The sequence below is a fragment of the Diabrotica virgifera genome, chromosome 9 (genome assembly GCF_917563875.1).
Source record: "Diabrotica virgifera virgifera chromosome 9, PGI_DIABVI_V3a".
NCBI classification, from domain to species: Eukaryota; Metazoa; Arthropoda; class Insecta; order Coleoptera; family Chrysomelidae; genus Diabrotica; species Diabrotica virgifera.
Window position 1 is genome coordinate 80123991 of NC_065451.1, and position 20827 is coordinate 80144817.

A 20827-nucleotide genomic window follows, 5' to 3' on the forward strand; every position below is an offset into this window, starting at 1 on the left:
TTATATGTGAAATTAAATTTTATATAAATAAAATTTATATAAATAAAATGTGTATAGATAAAATTTTCAAATAAATTAAATAAATAAATAAAAATATGTATGATTAAAATCGATAAATTTACCCTATAAAAGGTGATTTCCTGTTTCACTGGTGGGCTGTATACGGACCCACCTCCGTTCATCAGGAAACCACTTCTCACCCTTTCGCTTTTGTTTCTTTTAATGTTTTATGGGTTCCCTTTCCCCTCCCCTGCCGTACACCCACGCCCTATAGGCTGGGCATGTCATGCGGTCCATTCTATGACCCTCTTCCTTACAAGTTAAGCAGTACGCAGTGCTGCTACACTGCACCGCTGTATGCCCGTTTTTAAAGCAGTTGTAGCAGCATGCTACCCTGCTCTCCCCTGTGCACTCATAGGTGCTGTGACCATAATGGAGGCACTTATAACACCTTACTGGCGTATGGCGTTCCATTATGGGGCATATAACCCAACCTATTACTATCGTTCTATACCTCCGTAGCTCTTCTGCTTTTGAGGGGCGTACGGCTATGGTCGCCACCTGTTCCCCATGCCTATTTATACGTAGCGTTTTGACATCTATTTCGTCCTCGGGGATACCGGTATATGTTGTTATCGCGCTTATTAGCTGTTCTTCTGTAAACCCAGGGTCTATTGCCGTGATGGAAAAATAATTTTCTTTCTTCCGAACAGCCATGCTCATTCCCGTTATTTTACTGTCCATCTCCTTCTTCAGTTTCTCCGCTGCTCCCTTCCCCTTTAGTTTTACGAGGATGTCTCCCCCTTCTGTTTTTTTTAGCCTATTTACTTTTAAGCCAATCTTCCCTATATCAATTTTCTGATTCATCTCTTTTAATACATCAGTGTATGATTTCCCCCCCGTTTTGATTAGGAGCGCTTCTTCCTGCTCATGCCTCTCCCCTTTATCCATCTCCTTCCCTCTGATAACTATTTCCCATACTATATTTTCTTTTCTCCCCACAAATTCGAGAGCTTTTCGCACATCTTCCTTATTTATCTCGTTGTTAACGATGACTCTAACGGTTTCCGGGGGCTTCTCCCTTTTTTTTATTATATTTATGGCCTTTACAGCCATTTCATACATTCCCTGTTCACCCACTTTGGTTACATATGTGTACCACTGCCTCCTTTGGTTGGCCATAGAGCTTTTCTTTACATTTTCTATGTACTCTATGTCGCCCACTTTGCATTCCTCAATGATTTCTGCTACTTCTTCCCTGAGCGTTCTTATGACGCCCTCTACCCCTCCGTCTTTTATTTCGTTTTTAGTTATTATTATGCATTCTTTTTTTTCAATTGTCTCTTGCAGTCCCCCATGTTCCCACTTCGTTTTTTCAAACACCTTGTCCTCCCATTTCTTCTCGTGGATTTGACTAAAGGTGTCTATGTCTCCTCCCTTGTTTACAATTCCTATTATTTTTTCTGTTTCTTTTCTTTGTCTCTCTTGCTCGATCTTAATTTTACATTGTTCGCATCTTATATTTTTCTCCTCCCCTTGTGTTGTTTGATTTGGGCTAATTTTTCTGTTTTGCATAGAGTTAATTTCCCCTATGAGTTTTTTCATTCTTATTCTTTCGTCCTCTATTGGGCCTTCTGTATTAAGTATATCGAGTATTTGTTTCATTTTCCGTTGGACCTTTTCCCTGTCGGTTTCTTCTGGATATTTTTTGCTTTCTTCAAGTTTTTCTTTTTTGAATTTTTCATTTATCTCAAGGCTGTCCCCTTTTCTTTTTTTCATTTGCTGCATTTCTCTTCTGTCCTCTTCGTCGAACAAGAAGGCTGTTAAAACACTCTCCTCTATATCTTCCCAAGTTCCTCCCCTTTCTTCTTCCGTTTTTTCATCGTGACTTTCTGTGAAGGCTTTCGCTTCCAGGATTTTCACCGAGGGATCTTCCTCTTCTTTCTCTTCCTCCTCTTTTTCTTCTTCTTCTCTTGTATTAATTTCTTCCCCTACAAGTGTCGAGTGCTTTATGGCACCCGACCTGTTTAGTTTAGGCTGTTGATCGTGCCGTTGTAGCAATTCCCTTTCAAACTTTCTCAGCTCATCTTCATCTATTGTGCCGTCTTGCGACTGTTCTTCCCTATTCTCAATTTTACTAATTAATGCGTCGTCATTGTCCTTTTGCCTTTGGTCGTCGTTATTTTTTCCTTTAGGTTTTTTTGAGTTGGTTTTATTCATATGAATTCCCACGAGTCGGGACGTGCTACGCGTCCGACGTGGCAGTGCGCCCTTACCACGTTAAGGCTAGGTTCTTCGGGAGGTCGCCAGGTATCCCGAAGGGATCGTTTGTGATGCTCTAACCCTCGCATCTCTCATATCTTTGGCACGATGCCTTCCACCGTGATAGTGGGGATTATTTTATTGAGGTTTACTCCTCTAGGCTTTTTATCACGGTTGCCTCCGGACGCAGTAGCAGCCTGTATTCACAGGCTACCTGGAATTTCCGCGTAACTGCTGCCTCCACTGTTACGCGGGATTGGGAGTGGATGTGTGTTGGGAAAGGTACTTTGGCGGGGTAAGACATGGCGGCTACTCGTTATGGGTATGTCGAAAAAGATTTCGAATAGAGATTTGTGATCGGAGTTCGACGGCAGAGCCCCCGCATGGTGCGTGGGGCTCCACCATCGACCCCCGGCCACAACGCTGGAGTGGGCGAGATTAACTTTAGGAATTAGAGTAGTCGCAGGGAAGTTGGAGGGTGAAATACGACTGCTGAAGGCGAAGGCGTCGCAACTGCTCGCCTCAGTTGCGCCGCCTTTTAGCGTCCAGCGGCGGTGTCCGGCGACCACCCGGTGCACAGTCGCTGGACGCTGGAACTGTTCTTGGTTTCATCGGTCGTGCTCCCCTCACAATTTTTTAGGGACCACGACCGGTTACTCGGCCCTCCCACCGTCGTCGAGGTAGAATTACAGTCCCAGGGAGAGTAATTACTCCTTCTAGAGCGATATTAAATAGTGTCGTTTGTTGTTGACAGACTGTCTCCTTGTCTTACTTCAAGTTCTATTTTGATCTCATTTGTATCGCCCTCATTTGTTTTAACTTTTGCTGTTAAGTCTTTTATTGTCATTCTAGTTAGTCTTATTAATTTTGCCGGTATCTCCATTTTTTTCATTTCTTTTAATAATTGTTGTCTGTATATGCTGTTGAAGGCCTGTTGGAAGTCGATGAATAGTATGTGTAGCTTTTTTCAATTGTTTGTGTCAGTACGTGTATTGCATCTATTGTTGATCTTCCTTTGATCTATTGTTCTAAAACCCTGTTGATATGGTGCTATAATTTTTTCTGTGTATTGATTTAGTCGGTTTCTTATAATTGTGGTCAATATCTTATACGTTGTATTTAGTAGCATAATTGGTCTGTAGTTGCAGTACTTAGTTGGATCCCCTTTCTTAAAGATTGGTGCGATGTGTCCGTTTTTCCATTCTATGGGCATGCTTTCGTCCTTCCAAATTGTAACCATTAACTTGTGCATTCGCTTCGTGAGCTCCTCTCCGCCGTTGATGATCAGTTCGTTGTTGATTTCATCTGGCCCTGGCGTTTTGTTTACTTTTAGTTGTTTTAATACCTCCATGAATTCCTAATAAGTAGGTGCTACTTCCTCTTCATCTCTGTTATCTCTTATATCCTCATCCTCTGAATATGCCTTATTGTCGTTTTTGTATAGGTCCGTGAAATGTTTTTCCCAATCTTTTTTGTTTATTTTTGTGACAGATTTTTTGGTACTGTGTTGTTGTTTTATCTATTCGAACAATTTCTTGTTGTCTTTATTATTCGTTTCTAATTCTTGCATTTGTTCAGAGATCCATGTGTTCTTCTTTCTTCTATAGAGTTTCAATGCTTCTTGTTTTTCTTTTCTATATTGGTCCAGTTGTTCCTGTTCGGCACTTTGTAGCCATTTGTTTCTTGCGAGGTGCTTCAGTTGACTTTTTTGGTGACATTCCTCATCAAACCATTCTTTCGATTCTTTGTTTTTTTGGAATCCTATTATTTGTTCTGCTGTCTCTATTATGCTGTTCTTTATGTTTTTCCATTCTCCTTCTATTTCTATGTGCTCGTACTCACCCAATTTCTGTTCCAGTTGTTCTGTATATTGTTGCTTTGTTTCTTGCGTTTTCAGATTGGCTATATTCCATTTCCTCCTTTTTCCTTCCTTATGATTATTTGCTTTGATTATTTTCATCTTAAGTTTTGCTATCAACAATATGTGGTCAGTGCCTCAATTTGCCCCTCTATATGACCTTACGTCTTGTACTATTTGTGTACACTTTTTCGAAATTAGAGTATGATTTATTTGGTTTCCATCCATTCTTCCTGGTATCATCCATGGTATTTTGTTTTCTTTTTTATGTTTATGCCCAGTACTAACTATATATGTATTTGTTGCTGCTGCTAGGTTGCAGATTTCTCCTCCATTATCATTCGTAGTTTCATGAATGGTTTCTTTGCCAGCTACATTACGATTATAGTCCTCCTTTCCGATCTTTGCATTGAAATAACCCAATATTATTAATATGTCATTCCTCGGAATATTTTCAGAGGTTTCTTCCAGGATGTCTTAGAATTCTGTTTTATCTTCTTGGTTTGCTTCTTCGGTGGGTGCATAGCAATTGACTATCGAGATGTGGGCTTGTTTATTTTCTTATGTAAGATATCCTTTCATTAACTGCTTTGAATTGTATCAGTTTTTCCCTCATTTTTTTGTTCACCATAAATGCCGTACCATTCGTTCCCTGTTTGTTTTCTCCCGAATAATACATGCTAAAGTTTTTCTTCTCAATTTTTCCTTCTTTCTTCCATCGTATTTCCTATACGGCTAGGATTTCTAGTTGGTATTTTTTCATTTCAAGAGCTATTTCTTGCATCTTACCTGCTGCCAGCATGGTTCTAATATTCCAAGAGCCCATTCTAATGGGTTTTGTTCTTTTCTTCTTATTAAGATTATTTCTTTATTTTGTGTGCGTTATTTTGTTTTCGTTAACCGTTTGCATTTCCGAGTCTTTTTTTGCCATGTCAATATCATATTTCAGCCGCTGTTCTTCGTTTATTAGTTTTTTGAATTTTCTATCAGCTGTTCTCTCTCTTCGTCCCATATCTAGATTTTGCCATTCACTATTAATTTCTTGTAGCCGATTTTCGTTTGCTTACCTTTGATTCTTTCGTCCTTTGCTATTTTAGTTATTTCCTTTTGTATTTCTTTTTCTTTCGATGTCCAATCGTTGTTTATATAGATACGATCTTTATGCTGTTTTAGTTTACGTTTCTTGTTTAGGATTTCCATTTTATCCGTGAGGGCTTCTGTTTCTATTGCGCATACTGTTTCTCCTATTTTTTTGCACTTCTTAGTTTTATTTGTATTTGCAACTCTTGGGCTCTGAAATTTTCCATTTCTTCTTTTAATTTCTTATAATCATTTGTTTCTACTTTCAACCCAGTTACGATCAAGCTTTTCTTTTTGCTAAATTTCTCCAGTTGCTCCATTCATTCATGTAGCTGTTTTACTTCTTTTTTTAGTTTTTGTTTCTCTGCTTTTACACCCATTAACTCTTTATTGGTTTGTTGTTATTCTTTCCTTATTTGTTTTATTTCCTGAAGCATTTCATCGTTTTTATTCATTAGCTCTTTCATTATTGTAATCATAACATTTTCCATGTCTTCCTTGTTTTCGTTGCCTGCTTTGCTTGATGACCGTTTTTTAATTTTACTTCTATTAAAACAATCATCCAAGTTTTCTCTTTTGCGTTTCGTTTCATCATCGGTTTAATTTTTTGTGACATTTTTTCCATTTTCTAGGAGTGCAGCGCTAAATACCTGGAATACCGATATTAGATTATCAACAATACTTAAAAAATGAAAGTTACCAATTCACCGGTAGTTAATGCGTTATTTAAAAATTACCTGCGCACCAGAGTTGCCAGTTGGTCTGTAATTAGGATGGGGATTAAAATAGATACGAATTCACCGGGACCCGGAAATATGCACACCCTGATATTCTAGTTACGTAAGCTCGTCCGATTGGCGCATGACGTTAACAACAGAGTAAAGCATAGTCCCGTCTATGCGTTCGTAATACGAACGCGAATGAAATTTGAGAATAGTACAAATGAATGAATTATGACTAAAAGAAACTAAGGGATTTTTATAGTTTAGAGGAAAATTATTAAACTATTTACTTTTATTTAAATTGATTTTCAGTTATTTGTAAAGTTCCCAGTTTCTTGATTATATTGGTATCCGGAAAATAAAAATATTCATATAATCGATATCTACTAAAATTATTATATTTCGTTAGTTGGCAAAAATTGATTAGTGGCCTACACATTAGTAAATATAATTTTTACCAAGGGGAAGAAAAGCCTCAAAATAAAACCATAAATTTAATGGATTGATAAAAAAACAAAATTTTTTACTTTTTAAATAATGTATTTCATCAGATTTAAGTAAGAGGCTTGGAAAAGACAAAAATAAGTTTTACAGTTTTCATGCCATGCACTTTATTTAAATTTTGTGCATGTGAAATAGACGTACATACAGCAACTATGTAGCAGTTTTCATAATTTTTCTTTTACGCAATGTCAGGTTGTTAAGAGACTTGTTTAATTCTTTAATTCGGAAGTACATCCGAGACCTAAAAAATAACTTGTTCGCTTTGTTAGAACAGTCTACAGTTGCACTTTTGGACATAAGGTTTTCTAAATAATTTTTAGTTACCAAAATGGAATCACCATTCATGTGGACGGAAAAATTGTCTCCAGTTACTTAATATATGACAAGAGAGTGTCTGATGGTTTACATAAACCACTTACTCAAATGATCAACCCACGTGTACGTTGAAACATCTTCGGATTGAATACTGGAGTCCTTCAATTTATGGCAGATATAACCAGACAAATTCTCCAAACCATCATACTCGAGGTCACTAATGTTTTTTCATTCTAACTCTCATTGAAAACTTGAAAATCCACAACTGTTTCGTTGTTAGAATCCAGCCTTTGGATCAATTGTCCAGAAATTGGTAAATCTGGGATGTCGTCTGTTTAAACGTTCGAAAATTCGTTCCGTTGTCTCTCCTACCCGTATATAACTTTTATAAAATAAAATAAAGCTTTTTGTTAAGACTTTAAAAAAATTTTAATGGGTTTTCCCCGAAAAGAGCTTCATTTTATGGTACTATGTATCACGTTAAAATATTTGATTTGGAATTTGAAGGATAAGATCGTCTTTTTATGAGCTACAAATTTACTTTTACTGGTTCTATAGACTAAGAATATACCATTTTTTCGTTTTTTTTTATATGCTACATTTTTTCCAATAATATTTTTTCGATATAATACTTACTTTTTGAGTATTTGCGAAAAACCGCCGAAAAACGTGTTTTTTTTTGTTGAAAAGTAAATATTTTTAGTCGCAAGTGACTCTAGTACCTACTACTAAATTAACCTAGTACCTAAGTTAAAAAAACTCTATAGAACAAAAGTTGCTTAAACTTAGTCAGATCTGTTTCCGGACTTATTTTAAACGTATATTTTTTCACCCTCCAAGTAAAAGCAATCAACGGCACAAATTCAACTTTGAAGTGGGGGATGGGTAGAATCTAAATCCAAATTTTCATGCAATTAGGAGTTGACCCTGAAAATTATGTGTGTTTCTTTTTATCTTTTAAATCATTTTACTTAAAATCATTTTTAACTATCAAATAATAATTACATATTGAGTTATTTTATTTTTTAAACTTTAATAATATTTATAAAAAATTTTACTTTCTTGTAATGTATTTTTAAAACAAGCAATCATTTAAATAATTATTTTGTAACAATTTGTATTATTTAAGAATATAATAATTACATTTTGGTTTCGTAGTAAGTGTTTTTTAAGAATATTAATGTATAGTTTTAAAATATTGTATTGCAAATAATTATCATTATTAAATGGTTATTATTTGTCAAGTATTCTTTTTCTTTTTTCACACCCTTATGTATGTAATAAAACTAAGGGACTTTCTGAAAGGTCAATCGTAGACTTTAAAGACACAAAAGAAGCGATACTTAAAAGTTACGCCCATTATATATCTTTATATCGTGGGAAATATACAATACAACACGAGCTCCAACCGCTCGACTAATACTCTTTAGAGCTGGCATCAGTGTGTGATCTCGCGTTGAACGGTAAATATCTAAAATTTCGTATATAAGTCCTCCCCTTTACTTTTCAGCGACGGATCTCGTTTCGCTGTAAATTTATCAGAAAAATTTAAGTACAAAAATCTTTTCCCCTCTAAGTGTGCCATGATTAATATGTTAATTATAAAGATACTTATGAACAATATACTCCAATAATTAATTTCCTATTGGTGGATCTCGGGTTGTCCTCGATTTAGGCGGATCTCGCCTTGATATGAAGACGTATATATATATATATATATATATATATATATATATATATATATATATATATATATATATATATATATATATATATATATATATATATATATATATATATATATATATATATATATATATATATATATATAAAATGATGTTGGATAATCGAGTACAAATATAAAAATAAATAAGCAAAATCATTGGCTAATACTCGTAAAGTGAATGTGAATTTAGTTGGAAATATATAAAATGATGAAGGGTCATATATATATATATATATATATATATATATATATATATATATATATATATGTATATATATATATCTATATATATATATATTCGACAAGATAATACATTAATAATTGTTTGGGTTTAGATTTTTCTGGGTCCTTTCTACCTATCGGTCTCTTTAGAGAAGTCGATTTTATAGTACTATCTACAACTATCTTTTTTTCTCTCCTGCTTAAATTTCAGAAGTAATGAAACATTGCGTTTCTCTCTTCCTCAGAAATTTTATTGCACTTTAGTAAACGATTTTTTTTTGGTCTTCCAAGAATCTATATTTTAATTCTCTGAGTATTTTCTCCATATCATCGTTGGTTTTTCCATTAATCTTCTGTCTTCCAAAATATCTTTTACCCATTTCCCGACGACTTTTATTTTTTCAGAATACTTTTTATTAATTAAATACTTTTTTGAATAGCTTCATTAATATTTTAATATGGTAGGAGCATGTGTTCATCAATAAACCAGTCAAAAATTTAAATCGTCTAGATCAGCCCCTAAGGTTCTAATAACCATATTAAAGTCAGTTGTGGATTCATAATTTGGGAATACGTTGTTTAACAACAGGAAAAACCAATATGTATATGTATGCAGAACATTTCGCTCAGAAGAGACCAACCGAGGTTATTACTTGCCTGTAGGACTATATTACTCAAAATCAGAAGCCAGAACAACGTTATTGAAACTTTGCGACAACTGCTTTAGCCAGAATAAAAATTGGTATTTGTTTGTCTTTTTGGATCAGCTTCGTTCCAATAATATTTTTGAAGCTATAGAAACCTGGTATCCAATACTCGGTCACAGTATGATACCAGTCGATCGAGATTTCGCTGCGATTGAAAAACGAAGTACGATAAAGTTGACAACCTCGAAGTTTATGTTAATCTGCTAGAAGACTGCAGAAAGACAAACCCATTTGATGTCGTATTTGTACAGCATTGGCTGAGGTCAAATGAATGTCTGGAAGAAGGCGATCTCAGCATAAAAGTAAAACACTATACAATAAATTATTGTTAGAATGCCATATAAAAAAACTGTACCAGGAATTTCGAAAGCTTGACGCATCAAATTTTCGGGTAATCAGCAAACACAGCTCAGTGCATCCAATGACCCAATGGAACCAATCAAACTTTACAAAGTGGATCAGAACCGTAAACTTTGCGGCCAACCCACTCTGGACTATATACATTTTGTAAGTCCTTACGGCTTTACATAATAATTATTATTTCAGTATAAACGCTGTTGTTTTTCTTTGATATATCTTTACTTTTTGACGAAATAACAAATTGCAACGGAGTTCGGCCCTGATAAATAAGTAGAAACAGTTGTTTGTCTCGGCTCTTCATATTTTGTGTTTAATTACAAATATCGAAAGTGTTAATTACAATCAAAGTGAACCAACAGCATTTAAGACTGTAAGTTTTAATATTATATATTAGTTAAACCTAAATTCGCATCCTAAACTGATTTTATTGGTTTTTCATATGTTTTTATGTACCGTAAATAACCAAAATTTATCAATAATAATCAACAACCAGTAGTGTTTTTTGCTGGCACAGAGAGGTATTACTTTTATGTGACTGCGTAAAAATAATCCATGGATATGTCTGCCAATGTTACTATACAGAACGTCTCGTGTAATTCCTTCGAGCTCTAAGGCATCTTTCCCGTAGTCCATCTATCTCATCCGTCCACCAATAGGGGGATTTTTTATTGTTCTTCCTCTTCATGGTAGCCAACTTTGTTGCTTTTTCTAGAGCTGTTCTCAGTTGGCCAAGGTCAGAAATCTCTTCTTCGTTTATCTTTCTGACCTCCGATAGGTACCTACTTTTGTTGAAATAAGTTTCCGTGTGACCTATCGGCCGTCTTACTCTCCCGTTTGTCTCTATTTCGAACTTTATGTAACGGTGGTAGGTGAACAACTGATCGTCGAGGACATTTATCCATGTACTTTTCTGAATAGCCCTTCGCTCGCGAATTTGATATCAATATGTGATTGTCTGACCCCCCTTACACAGGTTGGCTTGTCGTTATTTAATACTTGGAGGCCAGCCTGCCATTCGTTCCAGAGTTCCCCCTTTTTGTCATTGATGGGGGAATCCCATAATCTAGATTTCGCGTTGATGTCCTCGGCGATCAGTATTTGTTTTTCATTTATGGCGGTGCTCATTATTTCATCAACGATGGTCTCGTATCTCATCATAGGGATGTTAGGAGATATATAGCATGCCAGGAGGCTGAAATCCCTCAGCTTAATGATGATATGATTTCCTCCCCTGACAATGCTCTGCACTCACACATCCCCATTTCTAATGAGCACCGCCACGTTCTTTCCATTATCTTGAACCCAACCACCGCCTGACGTGATCTTTGTATATGATCTGACGTATACCAGGTTGATCCTTGAGGTTCACTTTGGTTCAGTTCCCTGAGGTCATATTTGCAATGGATTTGCGTCTTTTTGATAGATAAAAAATTCCTACAAACTAAAATACATAAATAGATAAAATTTGTATAAATAAAATTATTCAATAAGTAAAATATATAAATAAATAAATAAAATAAAGGAAATAGAATAACTAAAATAAATAAATAAAATATATAAATAAAATTTGTATAAATAAAATAATTTGGTGCTCGATTCATAATATAACCTACCTCCCGTAAAACCCTGTGAGAAGTGGCTTCCTGTTTCGCTGGTGGGCTGTATACGGGCCCACTCCCGTTCTCCGGGAAACCACCTCTCACCATATCACTTTTCTTTTTCTTTTTACGCACCCCTCTGGGGTTCCCTTTCTCCTCCTCTGCCGTAGACCTACGCCCTGTAGACTGGGCATTGCATTCGGTCCATTCTGTGTCCCTCCTCTTTACACGTTAAACAGTATGAGGCGCTGCTACAGTGCGCCGCTGTGTCCGGTTTTGAAGCAGTTGTAGCTGCCCTGCTTCCCCTTGCACTCGTAGGTCCGTTCGGTCCATTCTGTCTTTCTCCTCTTTACACGTTAAACAGTATGAGGCGCTGCTATACTGCGCTGCTGTGTGTCCTGTTTTGAAGCAGTTGTAACAGCACGCTACCCTGCTTTCCCCCTTGCACTCGTAGGTGTTGTGTCCATAGTGGAGACACTTGTAACACCTTGTAGGGGTGTACCTTTCCATTATGGGACAGTCCACCCAGCTTGTCGCTGTCGTTTTATATTTTCGTAATTCTTCTGCTTTTGTAGGGCGCACGGCTATGGTTGCCACCTGCTCCTCGTGTCTGTTCGTCCTAAGCATTTTTACATCGACCTCTTCTTTGGGTATTCCTGTGTAGGCCTTTATGGCGTTGTGTAATATTTTCTCCGTGACCCCGGGATCCAGTCCAGTTATCGTAAAGTAAGTTTCTTTTCTTCTTATTGCCATATTCATCCCGGACATCCTCGTGTCCATTTCCTTCCTTAACTTTTCGGAGGCTCCCTTCCCCTTTAGTTTAACCAAGATGTCCCCCCTTCTGTTCTCTTCATCCTGTCTACTTTGACTCCTATCTTTCCGATGTATATCTTCTGATTCATTTCTTTCAGGACATCGGTGTATGTCTTCCCTCCCGTTTTGATTAGGAGAGCTTCCTCTTGTTCATGTCTAGCCTCTTTGTCAATTTCCTTCCCTCTTATCACATCACGATTTCCCACGTTATGTTTTCTCCCCGACCCACGAATTCTAGGGCCTTCCGCACCTCTTCTTTATTTACTTCGTTATTTACTACTACGCGGATTGTTTCCGGCTGCTCCTCCCTCTCTTTGATTTGCTTCGGGGCCCTCTCGGCCATTTCATACATGCCTTGCTTCTTAATTTTTACTACATACGTATACCATTGCCGTCTTTGACTGGCCATGGAGCTTTTCTTCACATATTCTATATATTCTACATTTCCCTCCTTGCAACCCTCAATAATTTCATAGACTTCTCTAATTGTGCGTATAACACTTTCTACCCCTCCCTCTTTTATATTCTTCCTCGTTACTATCAAGCATTCCTTCTTCTCTATCGTCTCTTTTAGACCCCCCTGTTCCTATTTCGGTTTTTCGTAAACTTTTTCTTCCCATTTCTTTTTATATATTTGACTAAAGTCATTAATATCCCCCCTTTGTTGAAGACTTATTATTATTTTTTCGGTTTCTTTTTTCTGCCTTTCCTGTTCTATTTTAAGTTTACATTGTTCGCATTTAATGTCTTCCTCCTCCCCTTGTGTCGTTTGGTTTTGGTTTTGACTAGTTTTGTTTTGTATGACATTTCACCTATTGGCTTTCTCGCTTTAGTCTTTTGTTCTCCCTCTATTAATCTTTTGGCATTGGGGATGTCTAGTACCTCCTTTAGTTTCCTTTGAATCCTCTCGTTTTCCGTTTCCTCTGAATATCTTAAGCTTTCTTCTCGCTTCTCGTTCTTAAATTGTTAGTTTATCTCGAGGCTATCCCCTTTTCTTTTTTTGTTTTGTTTCATTTATTCTCTGTCCTCCTCATCAAACAGGAGAGCTGACAAGATGCTCTCTTCTATATCTTGCCACTGTGTATTTCTTTGCCTTTCTTTTTCCCCTTCAGCTTCTGTCTCCTCCACTTGTACTGTTTCCACCGAGGGATCTTCTTCCCCTGTATCTCCTTCCTCTTTTTCTTCTTCTGCTCTGTTTATTTCTTTTAACACATCATCCCCTAGCTCTCTTCTATGTCTTGCCACTGTGTGTTTCTTCGCCTTTCTTTTTCCCCTTCAGCTTCTGTCTCGTCCACTTCTACTGTTTCCACCGAGGGATCTTCTTCCGCTGGATCTCCTTCCGCTTTCTCTTCTTCTGCTCTATTTATTTCTTTTAACACATCATCCCCTAGCTCTCTTCTATGTCTTGCCACTGTGTATTTCTTCGCCTTTCTTTTTCCCCTTCAGCTTCTGTCTCCTCCACTTCTTCTGTTTCCACCGAGGGATCTTCTTCCGCTGTATCTCCTTCCTCTTTCTCTTCTTCTGCTCTGTTTATTTCTTTTAACACTTGATCCCCTACCAGCGTCGAGTGTTTTTGAGTACCCGACCTGTTCATCTTTGTCTGCCTACTGTACCAATCCAACATTTCTTCTTCGAAATCTTGTTCTTCCTTCTTTGTTCCTCCTCTACTAGTCTGCCGTCTTGCGGCCGTTCTTCCCCATTTTCATTTTTCTTAGTTTTTTCATCGTCCTTATTCCCTTGCCTGTAGTCGTCTTCATGTTTTACTATTCCTTTTTTTGTTTTTGTAGAATCCATGTAAGAACCACGAGTCGGGACGTGCTACGTGTCCGGCGCGACAGTGCGCCCTTACCGCACTAAGGCTAGATTACTTCGGGAGGTCACCAGTTATCCCGAAGGGATCGTTTGTGATGCTTTAACCCTCGCATCTCTCATATCTTTGGCACGATGCCTTCCACCGTGATAGTGGGGATTATTTTATTGAGGTTTACTCCTCTAGGCTTTTTATCACGGTTGCCTCCGGATGCAGTAGCAGTCTGTGTTCACAGGCTGCTTGGTGCTTCCGCGTAACTGCTGCCTCCTCTGTTACGCGGGATTTGGAAAGGATGTGTGGCGGGAAAAGGTACTTTGACGGGGAGACATGTCGGCTACTCGCAGTAGGGATATCGAGAATGGCCTCGAGAAGAGATTTGTGATCGGAGTCCGACGGCTAAGCCTCTCGCACTGTGCTTGAGGCTCCCCCATCGACCCCCGGCCACAATGTTGGGGTGGACGAGATTAACTTTAGGGATCAGAGTAGCCGTAGGGATGTTGGAGGGTAAAATGCAACTGCTGCTGCTCAGTTGCGGCGCCTTTTAATAACCTAGAACTAATAATATTAGAACCTAGAAACCTTTTAGAACCTAGAAACACGAAATTGTACAAGTATTAGAAACACATATTTGTAACCTATTACTAGTAATTTGGTTATCCATAAATATTAATGTATTTAGAAATATTTTATTTTCTTTTGTCACGTCCTGTATACTAGCTAATTTTAGAACCTAGAAACACGAAATTGTACAAGTATTAGAAACACATATTTGTAACCTATTACTAGTAATTTGGTTATCCATAAATATTAATGTATTTAGAAATATTTTATTTTCTTTTGTCACGTCCTGTATACTAGCTAATGTTGGCGTAATAATCTGTTTTCTATCTATAGTGTTTCCGATACATTCTAGATACATGACAAGGGGATAAGGAAGGATCTTTGCCATGTTATTAAAATCAATGAGCTTCTCTGAAATGTAGAGCTTTTTAGATGGTAGATCCTCATGTGGCTTATCTGACTGGGCCCCTGACCTTTGCCAAAATTTGCATACCCTTTTTGAATATATTGTTATTTAAGGGAGTGTTCAACGTTCCGACCGACCTCGTACCATTAGCCTCCATGGTATCCCAAACACGGTGCGTGTAATCTGGTTGGACATTAAATGTGATTGGTACTGTAACAGTATGTAACAAGTGTCATTGGCTAGTGGAATTCTGGGGACACTAGGAGGGTCAGTTATCTGCAGCCTAGCAAATATTCCTGCTTGGATCATGGCGTCAGTCTCTGCATTCTTCTCTTTACTGAAATTGTCGACACGCTTCTGCTTTGATCGTTTTCCGGTTTAATGCTTACCGGTCGGTAGGGGTTTTGTTTTCGCTTTCGCTATTCATGGTATTTAATTGATTTAGGCCGTTCATCCGACGCCCTAAAGGGCACTAATGATCATGAGAAAAATGAAGAAGTCGTTTTGTGCTGCCACATAGTTTTGTTCTCGGCAAAATATATTTCACATCTTTCTTGTTGGCGGAAGCTATATCAATAACATTGGGCCTAACAAACTGCTCACTATATTAATTGTCCTTGTCTTAAAAATGATATGCAATATTCCTCATCTTATTCTATCTGTAATATTTTCCCACAAAAAATTACTTTGGTGGATGAAATTCTACCAGGACATAATCTTCTGCGTTAGGGTTAAAACCTTGGGTACTAAACAAATTTGGATATAAAATAGGAACGTCTTGTTCATACTGTCCACTATCACTGTCAGTGTCAAGGGCCGACTATTTCATCCTCCTCTGAATCTGTATTATCGTCATTAACAAATTTCACTCTCTTCTTAGCCTGTCATTTTCATTTATTAGTTTCTTTTTTAAAAATTAGGGCAAAACTAAGGGGAAAAGATCCAAAGGTAGAAGATGAATTTCCTGGCTGCCTCCTCCGCCGCCAATAAGGTACGGATAGCTGTGATGATAGCCAACCTCTGATAGGAGAAGGAACTACAAGAAGAAGAATAAGCTTCTTTTTTAGCTTGCAATCTTTGTTCTTTAATAATGTTTTTTCCGGTGTATCTGTGACAATAATACTCTTCTTACTTGTTTGTTCTTTCTATTATTTTGGCGAGGTTGGGCTTTTAATGCAGGCATAATGTAGGTTCACCTCCTTGAAGGTCTGTTGTATTATTAGAAGTTTCATCATTTGGACATGGTCTGTTTGTTACCTCACTTGTCAAAAAATAGAAGTCTGTAAAGATATCCCGATCAAAGGCATATATACCGCATTTTTTAAATGTATGGGCTATATTTGTAGGAGTCATGGAACGACTGTGTGCTATTCCAATACATTCAGTTAAGTCATAGATAGATATCGGCCTACCAGGATTTCTTAGAAACCACGCTGTTATAATACGTCATGAATGGCGCATATAAACCAACGTCAAGTGGCTGTAATTTAGGAGATGTGTGGGGACACAACTGGAAACAGGTGGCACAAAATAGACAACAGTGGATTGAATTGGGGGAGGCCTATGTCCAAAGTTGGATTACTGAAGGCTGAAGAAGAAGAAGTGGGGATGCAAAGTAACAATATTAACCCCTGCATCTTTTGCTAAATCTAAGTCTTCGATGGATAAAGGACATTCATAATTATCGAATATAAAATTTGTTACCTCTACAAATAACGAATTCATCCATCGTGTCGGCTTAGCAAGGCCTAAAGAGCCAGTGGATGTACCTTTTAACATGAAATCCCTATAATTTCTCCGCAGAAAAATTATATAATTTTTCCGCGGAAAAATTATTGCTGGAGGTAAAACATAACCACCGGCACATATAAAACAGCACTTTACTGTAATACTATGTAACGCACAAGACGGGTAGGCAAGTAGATAATAATCACACTATCAAATTAGAAACACCACAGCACTAAAGTTACTCACCTTGCAGTTACATAATATAGGTAGTTGTCGTTATTCAAATTTAATAACTCCAAACTAACTCATCGGTGGAGTGGTGGATTTAAAATGAACGATTAAATATTATTGGGCACCAGCTTCTTTATTGCTAGCCATTTCAAACTGATGACCATAATTAATTCCACAAATGAAGCAAAAGGAACAAATAACTAGACACCGGTAACCCACATACAGCTTTATTTCACTATGATGTAATACGACATTAAATACCTCAAGCGTTTGAAAGTATTACAACTACTTATATAATATAAGTGACATAATCACCTCAAGATGAAAGTTATAAAAACAATATCTCCCCCTAGGTTACAGCGACAAAAAAATTATATTATTTAACAAAGTTATTTCAAACTTATCAGTGACAAATTTACCTTAAAGTAATACAACTAGTTAAATCCGATATTTCCCATTAAAATGCAATATTTTCCATTTCATACAGCTTCAAAATCAACCCCCCCCCTATATGCTAAATACAACTTTAGAAAAAATAATAAGAATAAGCTTCGTAACAAAGACTGAAAGGGTTACTTCCGCAAAAACGCACGTATGCAAGCACACAGTGTGATCACACAATAGTTCACACATAATTAAGGATATTTTCGGCTTTTGCCCCGTTACAGTTCTAAATGTTTGTACTTTATATAAAAAATATGAAAATAGAACCTAGCCCCAAATATAATATATCACCATGTAACCTATCAAACCATAATTCGTCAATATAACCGAAAACAAGACATAAATACCCTCAAAAATACAAATTAAGCCTCCAACTCTTCCTATGTCCTCACCCATATGTTCAGGACCTTCTATATACACTAACCACAGTAGGGCCTCATAGTCCTTCAGGATGATCCCTCAATGACTTAATGTGATGGCATTCCCTGCCCAGAGCACCTGGCTTCGTCACGACCTCCTTAATAAGTCGGTGTTGCCATCTGGCATTAAAAATCCTTAAAGAAAATAGTCCCAATAAGTACTCAGTTTATGTACTTTATTATACAAAATTGAAATATCCTATATGGCAATATAGCCTCACTTTTCTAAATTATCCCAACCCAAACAAGAAAATAAATCCAATACTGCTAAGCCCATCCCAAAATATATTATATTACAAAATTTGCAGCTTAAATTTAAAATAGGTACGTGTTAAAGTTTTATTCCTCCACCGTAGTTACTCCCTTCAATGCGTTAAGTAAATTTTTTTATCGAGTTGATAACAAAAAATTTTATGGCGCTTTTTATGCCCATTGACATAGAAAAAAAAAACAAAAAAAAACTAACGACATACCTGCTTTCCTCTAAACACAAGGTTTTCATTTCGCCCACGGTACCTTTTATCCCTACAATAATATTAAGCCAACTATGTACCTCCTGATCACTAAAAATGTGCGAACATACAGTTCATAATCAAATTTCTCATAAATTTACTTACCAGTCCGGTTGTGAAGCACAATATTCCCGAAAGATTGGGTTTTTCCAATTCACATAACATCTCAAACAATTTCTCCAAAAATTCTCAAATTAACAGGTGTTAGGTTCTTCAGATAATGTTTGGAAATGTGTTAAAAATATTCTTTATTTTATATTAGGCGTGTTACATATCACTATTAATATAAAAAGGCGCGGTGCATTTTCTTGACATTATAATTATATATGACATGACATGACAGTTCTTACAAAGAACAGGAACTTGTCATTCACTGTTACACAACATTTTAGAGGTTTGTTCACACAGTTCAGTGTACTCTAACACCCTCCCTCAAACCTGTAAAATGCCTCGTAGTGAAATAAAAAAACTCAAACTAAACTTAACATTTCCACAAATTTACAAAATTTTGCATTACTTAATGCCTTAGTAAACTCATCTGCCAGCGGACTCTCTGTAGGAATATATTCTAATTTTAGCAAGTTACTATTTACTAAGTCTAACACAAAATACAATTTAACATCTATATGTTTGCATCTTTTGTTATTCTCAAAGTTGCAATTGTATATGTGTTGCAACAAACTGGCAATTGTATATTAATTTCTAAATCTGATAACAAGGGTCTAATATATATAAAAATTCCCAGGATGCAGTGCAAAATGCTACAAATTCTGACTCTGTGCTTGACAAAGTCACAAATGTTTGTTTTTTGGAACTTCAAGAAATTAAATTACCAAATATTTTAAAACAGTATCCACTTCTGGATTTTCTATCATTAACATTATTAGCCCAGTTGGCGTCTGTGTAAGTAATCAAGTTGTCAGAAGTACAGTAAAAATAGAACTTATAACTAACATTGGTTTTTAGATATTTTAGAACTCTTAAAAGATGTTTAAAATGTTCATCTGTTGCACAGTCTTGAAATTGACCAAAATAGCTAATACTAAAACAAATATCTGGTCTTGTTTCCATCATTACATACATAAGACTTCCTAGTAGTTCCTTAGAAGGTAATTTTGTCATATTATTTTATTCAACATTTCTTTTTAAATTTAAGTTCTTTTCTATTAGTCAACTTACTAACGAAGTAAAACTTTTCTTGTAGGTAGATAGTATATAAATTTATTAAAATTTTTTTCTAAAAAGATCCAAGTTGGATTAAAGTGGGTACATCACTACTACAAAACAACAAACGTTTTCGGACTAATTAGTCCATTGTCAGGTTGAAACTTCAGATCCAAAGTAGTTGGAACTAGCTACATAGTTAGGTCGAATGACCTTAACATTACAAAAACTAAGCCATTTCGGCTACAACAATGTCGACAATAAGTCGATGTTAAAAGAATACAATTAGACTATAATGGAGCACATGGAGTCTTCATCTTGGCTTCAAACTGACAGACTCTGTCAGTCTGATCTAGCAGCACCATGATCACATTATATTTTAGCAATTTTCTTACCACAAAATAAAGATACCTTTGCTTCATAATCTTTTATACAGTTAAATACCTCATTTTTATGTTTAATTACATACACCATGACAAACCTTGAGTAATCATCTACAAAAGTTACAAAATATCTACTACCACTATGTGATACTGGTGTAATAGGACCGCAAACATCCAGATGTTTGAGATCCGTATAATTTCCAGAACTCTACTTGATTGTTTCCTTTTTGAAAAATATGGCAAACACTGTTGTTTGCTTTTTATACAGATATTACACAACTCATTTTCTAAATTTGTAAACTACATGCCATTAACCAAATTTTTATTTTTTATTTGTAACAGTGAAGTATAATTTAAATGACCATACCTCTGGTGCCAAAGATCTTTTTCATTACCAACAGCTAAGTTTGCATACTCAGAATTGCAATGCTTAAAAATGATTTTATAAAACTTATTACATCGATTACCTTCAGCATAAATAGAGTTACCTCTTTTAATTGACAATTTTACTATTAAAACATTTTATTTCAAAACCAGCTTTTTCAATTGTTGATATTGATAACAAATTTGCTCTTAAACAAGGCAGACATAACACATTTTTAATAGTAATAACAACTTCTTTGTTATTCACTTCACTTATTACTTTTAAGTCCCCGACACAGATTGCGTTCATAGACTTTCCTTTATCTGCTAACTGTATTGACCTTGGCTCCGCAAACTGTCTTCTGTTTATTAGGTTCGAGCTATCATTAATATAATGATGTGTAGCTCCTGAATCAGCGTACCATTCTATTTTATTAGATGTTGACAAATCACTTTGAATATCACTGTTTTGATCATTATATAACCCTTCAGCTAAATTTGCTCTATTGTAAACTTGATTTTGTCTACTTTTATTGTCAGATAGCAGTTTTTTTATTTGTGTCTAATTTTGTTACATGTATGACATCTTATACCACAAACATTCTTTAAATGGCCCATTTTACCACATTTAAAGCATTT

At 36.1% G+C, this 20827-nt stretch overlaps 1 protein-coding gene across 1 annotated transcript; it reads right to left on the bottom strand.

The window, feature by feature from the left end:
• Positions 1 to 219: 219 nt before the first annotated feature.
• On the bottom strand, positions 220 to 2220 carry LOC126891036 (neurofilament medium polypeptide-like). Its single transcript, XM_050660214.1, has one exon. The coding sequence runs from the start codon at positions 2218 to 2220 to the stop codon at positions 220 to 222; it is 2001 nt and encodes a 666-aa protein (XP_050516171.1).
• Positions 2221 to 20827: the final 18607 nt, after the last annotated feature.